The following is a 20304-nucleotide window of genomic DNA, read 5'->3' on the forward strand; positions in this document are numbered from 1 at the left end:
AGCCAGCTCTTCTCTTCTGTGAAACTCTCACTGATCCCTCTGTAGGAGTTAACTTCTGCCCTTCATGTATTCGCCAGCACCAAGACTAAGGTAGAGTGAGGGACTTGTTTGTCTTAGGCAACATTTAAAGGGGTGCCAAAAAACTCAGTCATCAAGATGTATATTTTAATGAGCACAATACAGCATGCAGGCCAGGCTCCTATTTTTGTAAATAAATTTTTAATCACACTTCACATTTATCTCTATAACAGCACTCAAATATGTTTTTCATAAATATTCTCTCCCAACAGGGCCATATTCATTTTCGTATTCGCCCGCTATTCTGCTTTAAGCATAAAGGGCTCTTAAAAAACATTAAACTGAGTCTATTGAAGGATTTTGCAAGAATATACTGTACTAAGGACTGCAGGGTTAAATTTTCATCATTAAATTCAACTATAGCAAAAGCATAACAAGAGAGTGACAAATGTTGTGAAAGATCTTATAATTCAGTTCTATGAGAAAATCATCTGACTTCTCTTTGAGTGAAACCCTGCCCAGCCCAGAGAGAGGGAATTGTAACATTACTTTATATTCATATAGCACTTTGCCCTACATAAAGTGCTTTCTTTTAATCCTCCTTAATCCTGAAAGGTAGGTATTATTATCCTTATTTATTATGGAAGGATTAAGAAGTTAAGTGACTTGCCCACGGACTTACAGGCAGAAAGTGCCAGAGCTGGGGCTCTAACCCAGCTTTTCTGTGTGGAAATCCAATGCCCTTTCTGCTACTCCAAACACCAAGTCTTGGGATTGACTGAGGAGAAACAATTTATGCAGCAACTACAATAGCATGTGTTGTGTTTATGAAACAATGTCAGTAGCACCCTAAACCACAGTATTTTACTAAGTGTATTCATCCTGATTACAACTGCTCTGACTTTTGTATGTGTGTGTTTGATGAAGTAGCTCAACTCTTCTGGCACAGCATCGCATATTTTATGGTATTTTTTTGTTGAGGGCAGAAACCTACATATTGAAATATCAAAGAATGGGGAAATTGAGGAAATTATGTTATTAGTTTCAAATGAAAAGGAACATTTGAGAAGGTCTTTGAACTTTTCAACCAAAAAAGGTTATTTCAATGTTAAACATTATTGTACTCAAGAGTTGGGAGTTGATAAAGTTTAATGGGTTTCTTTTTCATACTTAGGGGAAACATCTATGACTATATTTTAAAACTCCATAGGTAATTAAATTTGTTTGAGAGCCTATAACTGCTTCAAATATAATTTCCCTCAGCATATAATAAACACAACCAAAACCCAAAATGTCCATTATTAGCCAATCTAGCACAAGATTTTTTATGAAAATTATAGATTCTGCTCATTGATTGTTGCCTGGAGAATTAAAAAACTTAAGTCTTCCTTTTGCAAGCTGATAGCTGAGTTCTAAGGTAAGCCTCATTCTCAAGAACAACCAGAACTCAAAGAAATTCAAAGCCATTCATTTTGGTGAATTGCAACCAGTCATCAATAACTATTTACTGAATGTCCACAGGGTGCCTAGGCATTGAAGTGGCAAGTCATTTATTTGTATTATTCAAAGGATTTCTAATGGAAATCTAAGGATTTGTAGATGTCTTTAAAGATGCAAAGTGTTGCGTGCCTCTCTAATTTAAACTGCCCCTACAAGGAAGGAGTTGAATAGTGAGTTTCAGAGCTCTAGGGGTTTCTAACACCCAGAGACGACTTTTGTAAGCGAAGACCCCATTGGGTGCCATGCGACCAGCGGGCCGGTGGTCAGAACATGGCTCCACCAGGGACTTCTGGGCAATTCAGGCCCTCCCGGGCTGGAGCAGGGCCGACGGCGGCAATGGCAGCCCTGACCCGCCACCCCTTCGCTCCCCTCCTGTCCCCTCCCCCCCGCACTCCCACCCCTCCACACCCTGCTCGTACAGTCTCCCAGTCTCCCAGCCCCGACCGGTTCTCGCGAGATCCGGGCAACTGAGCGCTCGGGGCCTTTTCAAATCGGGATCCGTTACCGCTTCCCCGGCCGCCGCCATTGTCGCGCTCGGAGCCCCTCAGCGCAGGCGGCCGAGGCGCAGGCAGCGGCGGCGGGATGGCGGACGCCGAGAAGCCCGAGGTGCTCCGGGCCGCTGGCGACGACAGCCCGCATCAGCAGCCCGCCGAGCCGCCGGGCGAGCCGCGGCGAGAACCGCACCCCCCGGAGCCGGAGAAGCAGCCGCCGCCGCACAGCAGCAGCTCCAATGGCGTTAAAATGTATTGTCTTTTCCTCGGGGGCCCGGGGGAGGCGGAGGGCGGGGAGTCGGCCTGGGGGCGAGGCCGGGCCGGGCCTCGGGGAAGGGTCACCGCCCCCGGGCCGTGGCGGCGGCAGGAGCAGGTGCAGCCGGGCCGCTCCTGGGCCCGCGGAACCGGGGTGCGGGCCGGGGGTCCCCTCCCCGACTTCCAGCCCGAGAACGCCGGGGTACCCCCTCTCTCCTGGCTTCGGCTGGAGAACGTTTGAGCAAAGCTCGGCGGCCGCCACGGTTTGCGATAAGATGGTCCCGCTGTGAAAGACCAGTAGTTAGTGTCCATCACTAGGGAGTATCTAGGGATGACATCATCGGACATTTCCTCCTTAAGCACCCAGAACGGATCGGAGAGGAAGGTCCTCCCAGCTCCCGGCCTCCTTCTGAGCTTTACAAGTTCAGTGTTTTGTGGTTGTTTTCTAAAGTAGGTAATCATTTCCCAACTGATATATACCAGGCGGAAGTTTAATAATGTGCTGTTAGACCGAAGCCATTGTGTTCCTCTCGAATTGGCGAGGTACTTTAATAAAAGGGAAATATGCGTGGTGCCTAACCGCCCCCCCCCCCCATGTTTGTCAGCCATGCAGGCTATTTTTAAAAAACGCAGTATGATGGTAGGTTCTTAATTATGGTATCATGATAAAATAAGATGTTTTTTAATTAAAGAAAATCCACTACTTTTAAGATTGCGGCTATCAGTGCCTATAAAGAATCTAGTCGACTCGAATTCCTAATAATTTCTAGTGTAAGGAAATGTTATGCTGTCCTTTGTTCTGTTATGGGGGGGATATGCAGTCAGGCATTTATTTTCATATGCCCAGCTCTTTAAACCTGAAGTTGAAAGTAGGTTAATAATTTAGTGGAAATATCCTTTTCCTTCACTCACTTATGCCTCAGAGTAGAAAGCAGTGAACATATGCTCACATTGAAATAGGAAAGGGAAATATCATTCTTACTTTTGTATAAAAATGTTTGTAAAAGGATGGTAAGACCTGGACCAGTCTATGTGAGAGTTGATTGCAGATAAGGTGGCTCTCCCAGCTGGTTTATGACACTCTTGCTCTTAATTGGGTTTGAGTAGAATAGGCAGCATCTTCCAGGCAGAATAGAGGTGCAGGTTTATGAGATTCGATCTCAGTGGACTGTGCTCCTGGTTGGAAAGTGATGCACTTCGGTAACTGAGGAACCAGAAAGTGAGCGAAGCACTTTCTGCCGTGCCCACCAAAATGTGGGCTTTCAGGGATTTAGCATCATAAATACGAATGAAAACCACTGGATTGATAAACTTAAAATATGTGCTTTTTATTTATGTCTAAACGTGAGTCTGCACCCTTTTCTCCCGAACAAATAGTACAGCCTTGAATTACAGAGAGAAGCCCTACTATACTTGGGTATGATTAGTGTAATAATGTAGTGTCTTTACAGGTAAAGCTGGTATCTAAAAGTCTCCATCAGGTCTAAAAGTCTCTAATCCCTTTTAAAGTCTCTTTGTGATTTAGCTAGATGGAGAAGACAGAGGTGGGAAAAGAATTTCTTTCGTTTCTAATTGAGGGAGAGGAAAATAAAAGGTGAAGAAATTAAGAAATGTTACTAGTAAATACAAATGCAGATTCTTTTCATATTGCTTACAATTTGTCTCTCTCCCTCTTCTTTTCTCAGAAGTTAAGAGGCCAATTTACTCACAGGGGTTTTTTGTACTATCTATTCTGTAAGAACACATAATGGTCCAGCATGGGCCACTCACTGAATAACTAGGTACATTTACCTCTCTCACCCTAAAAACCTTCTTTTGATCCTGTGAACCAACTGGAATAGTTAACAACCCAAAATGTAAACCTTGAGTTGATTACCATATGTTTTTAATGATAAGAATTCATAGACATGATAAAAATTACCAAATATTGCCTTAAAACATATATTGCTTAGAAGTCAACACAGTGCCACTTGTTATCAGGATTGAAGTGACTTGTGTTGAGGTTAATCCATAGTCGTTCAGGATGGAGACTACCATGTCTTATCTTTGTATGCCCAATGCCTTATACTTAAAGAGGCCCAGTAAATATTTGTTTAAGAAATGCAGAAGTGAACTTTTAGGATCATGAAACTCATATACAGAGGATTTAGTTGGCATGTTCACATCCTTTGACAAGAAATTAAAGATTTTTCCCTAGGTCTAGTCCATTATGCCAAAATGGTATACTAACTCCTTTTCTTAAGTGGATAGCAGGAAAAATAGCAGTATTTTTTATAGCTCTTCCTTATTCATATGTGGTATAGTAACATCTTGGAGTACATGACATTAGGGTACTTGTATAAAATATTAAGCATTGGCGCAAGGTGAGGTGGTTGAAGTAGAATAGTGTTTTTTTTTAAGCATATTAGGAGTAAAGAATGAAACTGGGCTTAATTTTGGATCTCATTCTGTAACATTATGCTTTTTTAAGTCATAAATTATGTTTACTCATTTGATGTTGGATATTGATGTTTCAGAAATATATGTTATTTGGGTAGACATAATTTAGTCTTGAGTAGGTAATGTTTTTGTGAATTAGAATAGTCACAGTATTTCAAGTGCATTAACAGGGTGGTTTTCCTAAATGAATGGTTTGGGAATTATTACATGGAATTCTAGATATAGTGTCAATATTTTAATATTATGTAGCATCATTTCCCTAAGGGTTTTCATGTGTATTTTTACTGTCTCTTCCACAGTGTATTTATGACATAGAAAGAGTTCAGAAATTGAGTAATTATAGTTTCTTAATAGTCAGACCATACCTCTGACCACTAAACTGATCTGCCTTCCATAGATAATTTATGCATTGTACATGAGCAGTTTATCTTTAAGATGCCACTAATTGGGGAAAGCTGGAAAAAATTGCTCTTTCTGGTCATCCTTTGAGTAAATATTTTAAAGAGGGTATCCTGCATAATATTACTGCTTTTTAATGGAATTGTCAGGTGGTTGTAAGCAAATGCTTACAACATCTGTGTAAGAAGAGAGGGACATAGCGATTACTTCAGACCTTTGTGCAATTTTGACGCCTGGTTTCATCCAGGAAGAAAATAGGCAGGGGAAAAGGGTATTTAGCTAGAGCCCATATAGAGGTCTTCTCACCTGAACAGAGACTTAGTTATTTTAAAAACATTCATTGAATTCAGCCTTCTATGTCAATGGGTTCTCTTGGGGATTAAAAAGAAGGGTTTATTCTTGTATCTACTATACCCAGAAACCAGAGAAAAGGCCTCTGTGCCTTTCGGCTCCTTGTTGCCATTTTCAGTGCTCGCTGCCACTCTGTTCAGACAGGTAGGTTCTTGAGAGAAGATCACTTCCAGGCTGTGCCATTTCTGATGAGGGAAGATGTTTGGCAGTGAAGGTGTCTCTGTCAAGGTCTGAAAAGGTGGTAAAACAAGTTTGGCCCTAATGTCTCTGTCTTGATTTTAGCAGTTTTTCTGGCAGACAGCAGCACCATCTGTGCTCAGATGAGTATGGGTTCTTAATTGACCGTTCATTCGAAAATTAATATTTATGGAGAGCATGTCATGTGCGGCTATCATGTGAGATGCTGCTGATAGCAACACAGATAGTTTTTGTTCTTACAGAGTTTTACATACTGTGTTTATGGCTGTGTTGTTACCTGTGCGGAAAAGTAGTGTCTAAAAAGTTCAGTATATCCTGGAACGAGTGACTCCAGTAAGAGGTGTATGTGGTGCGCTGCAATGTGGAGATTCCCACAGTCGCTTGGCTCAGAAGATAATTTAGAGCCTGGATAAGGAAACCTAGTTGGTTGTCAGAATAATCCAGGAAGCTTTAAAAGGTTTGAATTCCTGAATGTCATTCCCAGAGCTTTTTGTTACTATATGTCTGTGAAAAATTGCCTTAAGATCAAAGTTTTAATTAGTTGTTAATTCACTAGAGTAATTAGTGATTTAAAATAAACCTATTGTTACTTCTGTAAAAAAAGGTTCCTTTTGACAAGTAAATTGTATTTTAAAATAGATATCGAGAGTTTTATTTATGGGATTTACTTTAAGTATATGCTTAGATTTTATGGGTGGTTAGTGGATAGCATCATATACTTGCATTGTGCTTACAGTCTTACAAATTAAATATTTTTCTAGTTAGGGCCTCATTAAAAAGTAGATTTATAAAAGCCTGGTTCACATTACGTTTAAGTACTGCTTCCCCCCTTCACCTCACCCCTCCTTTATAGGTAATAGGCACTAATATAATGGCATGACTCTATGAAGTACTCTATCCTAGCTTATAGCTTAAAACGCAGAAAATCTTGAGCATGAAAATAGTAGGATACCTTATCAGTTTTCTGTTTATCAAAATTGGGAATAGAAAAAACTTACGAGAGTCGTATGGGAGTGTATACATAAATAGCTACTACTATGTATTTTAATTATGTTTTTAAGCAGTGGAGGAGAAAAGTTCTGGAAAGAAACCATTAATGTTTGAGATAAACTTTTTCAGGGTATCATTTTGTAAATTAGGTTTTTTAGAGTTGTGAATGGGGCCCAGAAAGTTAATTCTCCATTAAAGGTGGCAGTTTTACATACTGTAGGAATAAAATTGCTGGTTTTCCCGTCTTGTTGGGTTCTAATAACATTTATTAAGTATTGTGATGGGAAAAACTGGGTGATTGTTTGGATGCTGCAGCTATTTAATATGGAAAAAATGGAGGGCTGTTAAGTGAGAAGTTGGTCATAAGCCCAAATCGTTGCTTTGAAATGGCATTGGATAATTTCAGAGCCAGCGGCTGACTCTCCAGCTGCTTTGCCGAGGTCTAACTTAGTGGAGAGTTTTGTAAAATAAGGTGGTAAATATGAAATATTTAATGTAGACTTCCATTGTTAGAAGCATGACTGAGGTTTTCTTTTTGTTGTTTTGTTTTTAATTCATAGAGAGAATAATGAATCAGTGAAAGAAGAGAAATCTGAATTAAAAGAAAAGTCTACAGGAAATAAGAAGGCTAATAGATTTCATCCTTATTCAAAAGACAAGAATTCGGGCACTGGAGAAAAGAAGGGTCCAAATCGTAACAGAGTTTTTATTAGCAACATTCCCTATGACATGAAATGGCAAGCTATTAAAGATCTAATGAGAGAAAAAGGTAACCAGCTCTGATAAACCCACTGTTGGATAATCTTCATGTAGAGGGGCTGGGGGGAGCTAAGCAAACTTTTTTATTCCTCTGAGCCACACAGCCTCAAAAAATGGATTTTTGTTTTGTTTCTTGACACATGAATTAATCTTTTCCTCTTCTTTCACTTGACACAATTTCCTTACAAGGTAGTATGGATAAATGAAGTGGTTTTTTTTTTTTGCCATTTTAGTGGGATAGTAGCGAGCCAGCATGTGCATGCCACCAAGAATTTTGTTAAAGTGATTGCTTTGCCTAGTTGAAGTTTTTATAGATTTTTATATAGGACTGTTGCATTAGTTAAGCAATACATTTAGTGTGTTAAAGTATGAATAATAAGGTCTGATTATTTTTTTTCCAAAAGCTGTTTTGTTATTATCTTGGTGGAGTCTGGAATCCGGCTGTGGAATTCATTTTGTTTGCATTGTCATGAATGCCATGATGCTGTCTCTGCAGTTCTATATTAAAATTGCGTCACTGCTGTTGCAGTTTTGTTTTCAGAATAACCTGAAAACCCTTATTTTATATTCATGGTTGGTTTTGGGGAAAAATAATTTCAATATTTGATCTTGTAAAAGTTAGTTTTGTTATCTCTTGAAAAATTGAGTTTCAACAGTCCTGCAAACTATGTACTTGGCTTTGAGGCTGATTCTTTCTAATAAATAAAAAAAATTGCCTTGGTGTATCTGTTGTAAGGTGACAACTATTTGATTGGTTTTATTCATTGACTCTATTTAGAAAGTGTGTGGCTTGCTGTGAAGCATGACTTGTAAATTTAGTTTACTGATGGCAAACATGATTGAAGACATTCAGGTAGAAAGTCACCTTAAAACAGCTGTTGTGTGTAGGCGACTAAAGTTATTTGAAAAGTGTTAATGTTGATGTTTTTAATATGATAGGCTAAGGGACCATTTGTATGTATATGTGCATTTGTTCACCAACTATATCATGCTGGCCAAAATATGATCTGTAGTATGAATTAGGTTAATATGGTTGTTAGCTTTTTTAGAGAATGTGGATGATGTACATTTCTGAAAATTAGTTAAATTTACATAGCCATTGACAGGAGGTATGTTGGTCTGGTTTTGATTGTTGGTGAATAATAGGTGCTTTTCTGTAGAGTTGTGCACAGGTGTGCAGTAAAGCAAGATATTGGTGTTTAAATGTATTGTTTCTTGGTATCTTCCTTTTGTATGTCTTATGTAGTTGGTGAGGTTACATACGTGGAGCTCTTTAAGGATGCGGAAGGAAAATCAAGGGTAAGTGCTGTGGGCGATAATCTGCTTGAGGTTTAAAAGTTCCTCAGCAGTTTACTTTTTGTATAATACTTGTACCAGTTTTTGGAAACTTAAGTTTCATTTTGTTTTACTTTATTATGCAAGATTTGAGGCTTTATACTAGCAAGTCTGACACATACTCAAACCAAACCAGCTACCTGGAAGGGATGGGTTTTGTAAATGCTCATAAAAGGCATTCACTTTTCTAATGCTCTAAGGTAATGCTTCTTCTTAGCCAATAGATTTTAATATAGGATTTTTTTGTTGTGTTTTGATGTCTTCAAGGATATTTTAAAAGTCTCTGAATTGACAATATTCCCTAAGAGTTCTATGAGAGGCCTATAGCTTAAAGGTGTTAATTCAGAATGTATGTTTGAAACTTACGCTGACGAGCTTAATTTGGTAGGCTGCAGGACCACATAAGAGGCAGTGCTCTGCCCAATTGGTACGAAGGACATTGATGATTAAATCGACATAGAAGGAATTGGTTGATAGTAGATACTGATTTTTAACAAGAAAGCAGTGTACTGAAGAATGCAATGGAAGGCTTTTAACAGTGTTTAATTATATTAGCAAAAACCAGTTGGATGTATGAAAAATAAAAACTTTTGTCATTACATTCAAATAGCGCTTTGAACAGGAATAATGAAAAGGAATTGTTTAAAAAATGATTCTACAGATTTGTTTCTCTAGCATAGGTGGTTTTTTTACATACTTAAAGCTGGATGCTGTTAAATTGTGTGCAGCCAGTTTTCTCTAACAGAGAACTTTGTTAAAAATGAGGTTAATGTTTCCTATTTTGCTTTTAATAAGATTAAAATATACATTAAAAACTATTTGTGCATAATAATATAGCTTTCAGCAATGTTTGTAACAATGTAAGGATAGGTATAGTGTAGCCTTCAATTATTTCCTTGAATTAGTTTTGATTGAATTTTTGCAATTACATTACTTTAGTTTTAACTTAAAGAAGAGTCATCTAAAAGTAAAAATGTGCTCCAAGCTTGTTAAATGCTGGATTCTACTATCTTAAATACATAGATTTAAAAATTTACAGAAAATTTGTGGTCAGTTGCCTGTTATGTTCTGGAGATATAAAGACAAAAAATGATTGTATTATTGATTGCTTTTGATGACTTAAATGTTAGAATCTACCATTAACTTTGTCTACTGATCTAAAACTTTTTTTCTTTTGCATATATTGACAAAAATCTGCCTGGATATAGGGTTGTGGGTAAGAATTTTTTTTAAGTATCTTAAGTCAAATTTAAACTTCTGATTGGAAAAAAAGAAATCTTAGTACATAAACATTTCCTATAAATTTTTTCCCCATTAAGTGTGGTGGAATTTAAAGATGAAGAATTTGTAAAGAAAGCATTAGAAACTATGAACAAATATGATCTTAGTGGAAGACCCCTGAACATTAAAGAGGTAAGATTTCTTATATTGGAATAATTTAAACATTTGAATATAACAACATGTTTTCTTTGGATTTTCATCTTTGGTAATGTATTTATCTAACAACAACATTTTTTAGCATAGATGCTTATTAAAGCATTATATAATGATGGTAGTTTTGCTTGTACATGATTTCCTATTTGCCCTTAAACAGTTATCCTATATATTTGATTTGTTCCAAGTTATTATAAGCAGAGGTACATGATTTAAAAAACTTTCAGGACACAGAAATTTAAAGATGACACACTTTAGGTGCTGATTTTATTTGGTATAGACATTTCCAGTTTTTAGATTATGTTTAATTTGAGAAATATAGTGGATATTCTTGTATTTGATAATTAAAGGTTGCTTAATAATACAAATACCTTAGGGATTTGAATAAAATTGATACTCACTTTTAATAAAATTTACCTGAAACTGTGCCAGAATGAATTTAAGAAAAGTTATGGGGCTGGCCCAGTGGCACAGTGGTTAAGTTCACATGTTCCGCTTCGGCGGCCTGGGGTTCACTGGTTCAGATCCCGGGTGCGGACATGGCACCGCTTGGCAAGCCATGCTGTGGTAGGCGTCCCATATATAAACTAGAGGAGGATGAGCACGGATGTTAGCTTAGGGCCAGTCTTCCTCAGCAAAAAGAGGAGGATTGGCAGCAGTTAGCACAGGGTTAATCTTCCTCAAAAACAAAAGAAAGAAAAGTTATAAATCTGTTAGTAAAATAGATAAGTGGAACTTGGAAACCCCTAAAATGGAGATGTTTCCTTTGTATGGAATTGTAGTAGTATAAATATGTTGACAAAAGAATAATCAGAAGATACATAAAAGAATTATTTACAGTTAAATGTAATTGACTTTGGAAATGATTAGCTTAAATAGTAGCCATTTTCATGTCTTCTTTTAGTTCATGTTGTTAATCTTATCTGAATAGTTTGATCACAGATCACTTTTGCGTATATCCTTGCTAAAGTTGGTGTTAAAAAAGGTTAGAGGATGTAACTTTGGGACCCAGAAGAGTCTTCACCAACGTGGATGCAAATCATTGGTAGTAGAGCAGCACTGTCAGTCACATATAACTTAGTGATGATAGTGATTTGAATCTAGGCTCTATCACTTTCTAGCTGTGTGACTTATTCTTTAAACCTCAGTAATTATAATATTACTGCTGATAACGCTCATCCAGTAGAGTTTTTATGAGGATTAAATGAGGTACATGGTAAAGGACTCAGGCTCTGAAATCAGAGAATCTGTGTGACCCAGGACAAATTACTTAACCTCTCTATTTCTTTGTTTCCTAATCACTAAAATGGGAATACTACTAGAATCTATCTGATAATGTTTTAAGGACTCAGAGTTAATAGAGGTAAAACATTTAATAAATGTTAGCTATTTGTTGTAATTGTGATACTATTATATAAAGCACATAGCATAGTGCTCAAAATATTATAACCACATAATAAATAGTAGCTGTAATAATAATTGTGATTGTTGTTTCCTGTCCAAGGTGGGAATGTTACTGGTTGTTCATCTTTTGTTCCTGCGTATGAGGTGACAATAGCTTAAAATAGAGGCGATGCTACCAACAAATAAACTATCCCAAAACCATTTATTGGAGTCAGCTTCTGAATTCCTCTAATTCTGCTTGAGCCTTGGGATTTGTTTACTTATTTTAAATATTTTGACGAGAAAGTGAGAATTAGTAGAGAAAGTTTAGAGTGTTGTGGTCTGTGCCAGCCATTTATTGGTAGTTTTTATGCATAAGCCAGGACCAGTGTTCCAGGAATGTGTTGATATCCTAATAATTTCCTATAAGGGTGACATTTGTAGAACAGCCACCATTTTGGGAAATTATTATTTTAAGGATTATGATTTTCTGTTTTATATTTCCTGTTCCTCTTCAAAAAACAAGTATTCTAGATTCTCATTGTCTTTTTTTTTTTAAATTGTAAAAAACGTTTATTGGATGCTAAAGGCCATGCCCATGTTTTTTGTGTTCTTCTAAGTTTTAGTACTTTATAGATCCTTAGTAATAATTAGGAGACCCTAGAATAGACTTATGTGATCCAAGGTGATATAGGATACTTCCATTTTTAACTTTTTTAAAAGAAAAAAATGGTTGAGTTTGGCCTAGCTAAATGATGTTCCTTATTCAATTAACTTCTTTGGATTAATATCATAAAGGTCCCTTTTCTGGGAATATCTGATTTACAAATGAGTGGCTGAGGTTAATGCTGAGAACTATTAGTTAGAGTCTAAAGAAAAAAATATTTCCAGTGTTTCTTAACAGGTATTAGAATTGCATTTTTTCATTTAATTAAATGGGGATTAGTAGCAGTTGTAAACTTATTATAGGCTCTCCAATAGCAATAGCACGTAGTCACTGGCAGGCTGACATCCAAGGGGAAAAGAGGAATAAAAACCATGTTACGTAGTAGGTAATTTGTTTTATATAAATTGTATTTTATATATGCTTTATATATTCTATATGTATATGTGTATGTATTTTTTTTGTGTATATATATTTTTATATATATTTTTCATACCCATAAAAAAACAAATCAAAACATAGCAGTATGCTTTCTTAATGTTAAGACTGTTAAGGACAAACAACGTAATTATCTTAATAGTTCATGAAGCATCTCCCCTTCTGTGTCTTCCTCCTTCCTCCATAGGTAACCACTATCCTAAATTTTGTGTTTGTGTAAGTTTTTGAAACCTTGGACCCGAAGCATATATTATTTATTGACTTAAAGGTTTTATAGCATTCTTCAAAACATTTCTTTTCTTCTGTGGTTCTTTTTTTCCTTCATGGTCAAGAAATACATTGGAAGCCAGAATACCTTTATTCTTGCCCTCACTCTTTCACCTTTTGTTCTCCCAGCCTTCCTAGAGAATTTGTTAAAGTCATCGACCTTTATTTTTGTTAGTATTCCCAGACTGAGGCCAGCAAATAGAGTTGATGGTTACGCTTATCATAATCATTTGGTATTGCAGATGATAGTGTGTAAGTGTGTTACATGGTTTTTTGTTTGTTTTTTCCATTCCGTGTAATAAGATAGTGAGAAATACGTTTAAACTTGCTTTTTTGATTTTGTTTAAAGGTAGAATATTTCTCTTGTAAAGTTAATGAACTAAAAAAAGCAATGTTTAGTCTCATTCTTTACTTGGACACTTAGCTTTTCTTTATCTCCCCTCTCCCTCCGTCTCAGATCATAATCACTATTGAGGGAGGAAAGAGGTTAGAAGGTGGATAATTGTATTTTGTGCAGGAACATAATTTATACATTATAATAGTTCCCCTGTACCCCAGTATTCCTGGGTCTCATAACAGTCTCTTCACATTGAAAAGCTTTCAATTAGTCTGAATTTGGCATTACATTGGGCATCTGCTGGTGAAAATTCACCATTACTGCATTTTGAAAAGACAAGTCACAGTAAGTATTTTGCTCCTCTTTGATGTATATGTATATTTATGTTCGTGTGCCATATACTTGTACACTAGTGTGAGGGCAAAAGTAAACTAATTTCAAGTTCTTAAGTGACTTTAGTGATTGGAAAGAGGTATTTAATTGACATCCCTGGAGACTGAAATCTTTTGTCTGTCCGCAGGTTTTTATGGGACGGAATTCTCTGGATGAGAAAAAAAAGCTCACCCTTCAAGAGGGCCAATAATTTGAGCCAGATGGGATAGCTACTGTAGAATTTGAAGTTGTTGTTTTGATGATATAGACTTACTGATGTATCTGGTGGCATTTAATGTTCAATGTGTGTTGTAGGATCCTGATGGAGAAAATGCTCGTAGGGCATTGCAACGAACAGGAGGATCATTTCCAGGAGGACATGTACCTGATATGGGATCAGGGTTGATGAATTTACCACCTTCCATTCTCAATAATCCAAACATTCCTCCTGAGGTTATCAGTAATTTGCAGGCTGGTAGACTTGGTTCCACAATTTTTGTTGCTAATGTAAGTTTAAGCTTTAGTTTGAATTTTTATCATTCAGATATTTAGTTCTAATCGTGAGATTATTTAATTAGATGAATGGGTTATAGATTTATAGAACATTTTGCTTATTTTTAACTAAAGTAAGCAAAACAGTAATTATTGTAAAAACCCCAATTTAAGTCTGTATATATAAGGTTAGAGTGTAAATACAAGTTGTTACGATTTTTTAAAAGAGAGCTGTGGATTTTATAAACACTTAAGCAGTTCTTGAAATGACTTACTTTTATTGTGTGTGATTTTTTTTTATGTTGGTAAATGGAGTTCTTTCTTTAGCTTTGATATTTGTGAATGTGCACGTCGTAGTTGGTTTGTCATTTGTTCTAAGCTTCCAAAAGTCAGTAATATCAACCATACTTTCCAAAATCTGAATTTCACTAAAAATAAACGTGCAAGTTTCAAATGTGCAAAGCAGGATTGAGCAGTTGACAGACTGTTTTGGGAATTAAAAAAAATTAAGGATGAGGAACAATGTGGATTGTAGCTTAACTGATTTTAAACAGCTTAAGATGTTTTTAGTTGAATGCTCTTGATGCACTGTTTAACAAGACTTATAGTTTTTTATAGTTTTGAGAGTTTAGAAAAGATTTGTTTGTATTATTTATAAATGGGGAAGGGGTTTATTAGGTATGTAACTATATAATTTTATGTTAAGCTTGACTTCAAAGTTGGTTGGAAGAAGCTAAAGGAAGTGTTCAGCATAGCTGGAACTGTAAAGCGGGCAGATATTAAAGAAGACAAAGATGGCAAGAGCAGAGGAATGGGCACAGTCACTTTTGAACAAGCAATTGAAGCAGTTCAAGCAATTTGTATCCTGATTTACACTTGAGCATTATTTAATGAGGTTGAAGAAGCTTGATACCATGTTGTGGGGGTCATGGAATTTAAGGATGGCTTAGAAATGTGTGTTAGACTTTAGTCTCCAGCACATAAAACCTTTACTATGTCCAAGTACTAAAGTCACTCTTAAAACTTGAATTAGCTGTATTGTACAGGCCTGATATGAACATTTTCTACTTTCTCTCCCTACGGCAACTAGTTGTATGTATACATGCTGTTGACAGTTATGTAATCCATTGTACATTAAAGCAATTGCTTTAAAAGAAGCCTTGTTAATTTTCTTGTTTCAATGGTTGAATTAGAAGGTTGTATTTTATTTATAAAATAAAAATATAAAGCAAAGAATTGAAGATTTTTCTTTGAGTATATGGAAGAGACTAATACGAATAAGTAAAATATTAAAGGTATTGATTAAAATATTAGAGTTAGCCTGACTCTAAATAAGATTATTAAAAATGTGTTGTGTTCAAGCATAATTTTATAGTCACGTTAACTGGCTTTCCTTGACTGAACCAACAGCTATGTTCAATGGGCAGTTTTTGTTTGATAGACCTATGCATGTGAAAATGGTGAGTTCCTACATATCACTTCAACCCTCCAACCTTCAAATCTTTTATCTGCTCTCCTCTATGTTACAGCTCTTTTTACTTATATGTTAACCATATAATAAACTTTTTTGCAATTAGGATGACAAGTCTGTCCCTCATGAAGACTACCGTTCACATGATAGTAAAACACCACAATTACCCCGTAAGTAAAAGCTGTTATTAGACTTCTTTTTCAATTGCATTATATACTAAGCAAAACTCTTTATTTTTGTGCCTACGTCCCAGGTTGCCCACAGTTTAGGGTTAGTTTGAAATTGTGGGGATAGTTTGGCATGATTGTTTAGGAAGACTGAGAAGATAAATATGTGCCATTTTTTCCCTTTTTGGTAGTTTTTCCTGATTATAAAAGGAGTATATACTAAAAACTTTGGTGCATTCACCCACAGAGGGAGGAGAAAAGTCCTTATAATTTTAACACCCACGAGTAACCACCATTGTAATATTTTTGTTTTTTCTTCTAGTCTTCTGTGTATATTTTTTATGTAGTTGAGCACTACCATATAAATAATTTTGTATTTTTTTAACATTAGAGTATAAGCATTATTCCATGTTGAAAATTCTTTCTAAGTTTTTTTTTTTAAAGATTGGCACCTGAGCTAACAACTGTTGCCAACCTTCTTTTTTTTCCTGCTTTTCCTCCCTAAATTCTCCCAGTACATACTTGTGTATTTAGTTGTGGGTCCTTCTAGTTGTGGCATGTGGGTTCGCCACCTCAGTGTGGCCTGACGAGTGGTACCATGTCTGCACCCAGGATCTGAACCAGCGAAAGTGTGAGCCGTCGAAGCGGAGTGCACGAACTTAACCACTTGGCGATGGGGCCAGCCGCACCAAGTATTTTTATTGGCTGTATAATAGTCTATCATATGGGTGTTCCATAACTACTTCACTGTTATGTATATTTAGGTGTTTTAACTTTTTTTCCTTTAATCACCAACGGAACAATTCATGTCTTTTTTTATACAAATCTTTGTTATGCTTTTGGTTATTCCCTTAAGGTAGATATCCTGAAGTAGATTTGTAGATTCTCAGGTGTGTTCATTGATCAGTATTATCAAATTGTTTTCCAAAGGATTGTAAAACAACAATGTAATGTACTTAACATCTGTGTCTCAATGCCCCATCTGCAAAATGAGGATGATAATAGTACCTACTTCATGGGGTTGGCATGAGTATTGTGTGAATTAATATATATACAGCACTTAGAACAGTTCTGGTATAATGTAAACATTCAATAAATACTAGCTCTTGTTCTTACTATTTTAGTCTGCCTTCTCTGGTTATCATTAAAGATTTTTAATCATAAACTATTTTAAATACACAGACAAAAATAAAATTACTCATGTAGCTGGTATAGGCCATATTTGTTTTAGGTGATTTTTCTTTAAAATAAAATTTTACAGTTAATATTGAGATTCTCCCGCCCCCCCTGCCCACCTCCCACCAGATACCTTACCCAGATGAAACAACTTATGAATACATTTATGTTTTAATAATCTGACTACAATTTATATATCCATAAACATTATCTGGAATTGTTTTGCTGAATTTAAAATTTGGTGTGAGTGACATCATATTGTATAAAGTAGTCTGCAACTTGCTCTTTTCGAGATTCATTTATGTTGATAGATGTGGCTCTAGTTCCTTCATTTTAACTGCTAATACCATATTTTATATATTTTCTTGTTTTTTAAGTTATTCTAATTTTTTGTTACTAGGAAGAACACTAAGTTGGGGAGTGTTCTTTTTCTATTGGAATGACCTGTTCTCTCAATGTTTGCTAGAAATTACTTGTAAAACTGTCTGACCTGGGTGTATTATTTGGGGCAAGATTTTCAACTGCTCATTGTTCGTATTTTCTGTTGATTCTTCAGTCAGTTTTGGTAATTTCTTATTTTTCTAAAAATTTTACCGTTTCTGTCCATTTTCAGATTTACTAACATAAAATAATCTCTCTTCAATTTTTACCACATCTGTAGTTCTGTTTTCTTTTAAATTCTGAAGATTTGCAATTTCTCTTTCTTTCTTGGTCAGTTTTGGTTAGAGATTTGTCAGTTTTATTAGTACTTCCAAAGAAGTGAATTTCGTTTTCTCTGTTTTAATTTCTGCTCTTTGCTATTTTCTTCTCTCGGTTTCTTTGGGTTCAGTCTCTTATTTCTGTCCTAACTCCCTAAGTTGAAAGTTTACCTCACTAATTTGCATCCTCTCTTTTCTACTATAAGTAGTTATGACTATAAATTTAGCTGCTGTACACAGGATTTACTATGGAGTATTTTTATTGTGATTTAGTTTTTATTAAATTACCATTATGATTTTTTTCTTAAGCCATGTATTTTTGAATTTCCGCATGTATTTTTTTCCTTACTTCTAACTCAGCAGTGTGGTCAGAGAAGACGGTCTATATGATTGTGGTTCTTTGGAATTAGTTTGGACTTTGCATTATGGCCTAAAATGTGGCATGTTTTTATAAACATTCCAGGTATGCTTGCTGAGTGCGCTGTTCTTTATAAGTCCATTAAATCAAATTTATTAGTCATCTAAATTGTCTCATGGATCTACTAATAATTTTCTCTGCTTGTGCTATCAATTCCCGAGAAATATGTAAGGTAAAATCTCTCACTAGAATGGTGGGTTTGTCTGTTTTTTCTTTAAATATTTTGAATCTAATTTACTAAGTGCATCCAAGTTTTTGGAACGGATATATTTTCCTAGTGAATCAAAATTTTATCATTATAGAGTGATTTTATTTTTAGTAACCACCTTTAAGTCTTTTGTGTAATATTAATGTAGATACAATAGCTTTGTTTTGTTTATTCACATTCCTTGATTTATTTGGATTAATTCAATTGTCTTATTTTGTCTTCTGTTTTTCTACTTTTTACAAATGTTTATTTTTCTTCTCTCTTGCTTTCTCTTTTAGTGGTTATCATGGATATTTTTTATATGTTTATATAAAGTCTGAAGTTAATGTAATTATTATTTTTCCTTTTTTGTTATTGAAGAAGATTAGCCCCCTGCTAACATCTGTTATCTTTTTTGCTTGAGGAGGATTAGCCCTGAGCTAACATCTGTGCCAGTCTGTCTTCACCCTATATGTGGGTCACTGCCACAGCATGGCTGATGAGCTTGTAGGTTCATGCCCAGGATCCAAACCCAGGCCACCGGAGTAGAGAGCGCTGAACTTAAGCACTTTTCCATGGGGCTGGCCCAATATAGTTATTTTTTTAGTCAGTAGTATAGTGACCTTTGAGTGCTTTAATTCTAATCTCCTATTCAGTTGTATGCTTTTATTGCTCAGTGTTTTAGTTCTGTATTGTTTTGTTAATCCCACAAGTTAGGCATTAGTATTATTTACCATTTTTGTGTCTCATCTTTTCTCTGATTTTACAGACCCTGGCACTAATTTTTTCTCCTAAAGCATATATGTTGAAAGCTCTTTCAACGAGGATCTGTTGTTAGTAAATTCTCCCAATTTTGGTTTGGCCATAAATGTCTTCAAAGATAGTTTTACTGGTTAGTTTGAGATCAATAGTTATTTTCTTTCAGTGCTTTGAAAATATTCCACAGTCTTCTGGCTTCCATTGTTGCCGTTAAGTTAGCTATCACTTGAATTTTCTTTCCTTATAGATGAGCTGTGCTTTCCATGTCACTGATTTTTAAGATCTTTGTCTTGGAGATGCCGTTTGTATGTGTGGATTCTGTTAGGGGTTTTGCAGTTTGAGAATTCAGTTTTTCAAAATAAATTTTGGAAAATTCTCAGCTCATGTGTCTTTGAATATTGCCCTTTCTCCCTTTATAGGGCAGTCCTTTACCGCCTCCACCAAGTTTACCTTATCACTCAGGGTGTCATCTTTCAAGGTCCCGGCTTTGTGTAGGGACTTCCAATTTCCTTTTCCACTATTAATAATACTCTTCTACTTATTTAGATAAAAATATATCTCTGTTATATTTATACTTCTTTTGTATCTGTTCTTTTTGAGATTTACAATTTTATATGCTCATCTCTATTAAGATATGATATGAACTCTTAATACTTTGACGGAATCAGTTTGTTGTTTTAGCTAAGTTAATCATTATTAACCTCCCCACTTTTTCTTTCTCCCTTTTTCCCTCCCTTTCTTTGCTCAAATTGATATAACTTGGCAAATGGGAGCCTCCTCATTTTCTGTGCCTCTGATATTCTTACTTTTTGGTAAAAACAGGATTTCCCAGATCCATGAAGATTTTTCTTGTTTTAAGACATGAGATTGGCCTACTTTCAAGGAGTCCTGGTTCCTTTTAGTAAAGAATGATATTAAAAATGAAAATATGAGTGCTAGGTGTAGACATGAGCATTGTTGATAGTAAAATGTGCTGTTGCTTTCAGTTGGACCATTTTTAGGGACTAAGCTGAAAAAAGGTATCCTTTTTTTTTTACTAGATCACGTTGATCTTTCCAATTTAACACAACATGCTTCTGTACTCTATCTTAAAAAAGAAAGAAAAGTATTTCATTTTCTCACCCCCTGTCACTTATTAAATGCTACATTGACTACCAAGAACTTTAAAACCATACTCCGATTTAGCAGAATAAAACAGTTCCCATTCAAATGTTAATTAGTTCTACTGTCTTAGGGTCATCAAATTATCTTCTAAAAGTCTATTTTCAATGAATTTAGTTTATTTTAAGAGAGGTAGTAAAAAGAA

General features: G+C 35.7%; 1 protein-coding gene across 2 annotated transcripts in view; it reads left to right on the forward strand.

Annotated features, from left to right (window-relative positions):
* The first annotated feature begins 1959 nt into the window (after nt 1-1959).
* Nucleotides 1960-20304, forward strand: part of MYEF2 (myelin expression factor 2) — a 30258-nt gene continuing 11913 nt past the window's right edge. For both annotated transcript variants that reach the window (XM_014852915.3, XM_014852921.3), the window contains exons 1-9: nt 1960-2261; nt 7202-7410; nt 8647-8699; nt 9944-9951; nt 10055-10148; nt 13946-14137; nt 14829-14982; nt 15533-15582; nt 15700-15763. In XM_014852915.3, coding sequence (XP_014708401.1) covers nt 2101-2261; nt 7202-7410; nt 8647-8699; nt 9944-9951; nt 10055-10148; nt 13946-14137; nt 14829-14982; nt 15533-15582; nt 15700-15763 — 985 coding nt within the window. In that variant the 5' untranslated portion in view covers nt 1960-2100. The remainder of the gene's footprint in view (nt 2262-7201; nt 7411-8646; nt 8700-9943; nt 9952-10054; nt 10149-13945; nt 14138-14828; nt 14983-15532; nt 15583-15699; nt 15764-20304) is intronic.

The sequence above is a fragment of the Equus asinus genome, chromosome 2 (assembly GCF_041296235.1).
Source record: "Equus asinus isolate D_3611 breed Donkey chromosome 2, EquAss-T2T_v2, whole genome shotgun sequence".
NCBI lineage: Eukaryota > Metazoa > Chordata > Mammalia > Perissodactyla > Equidae > Equus > Equus asinus.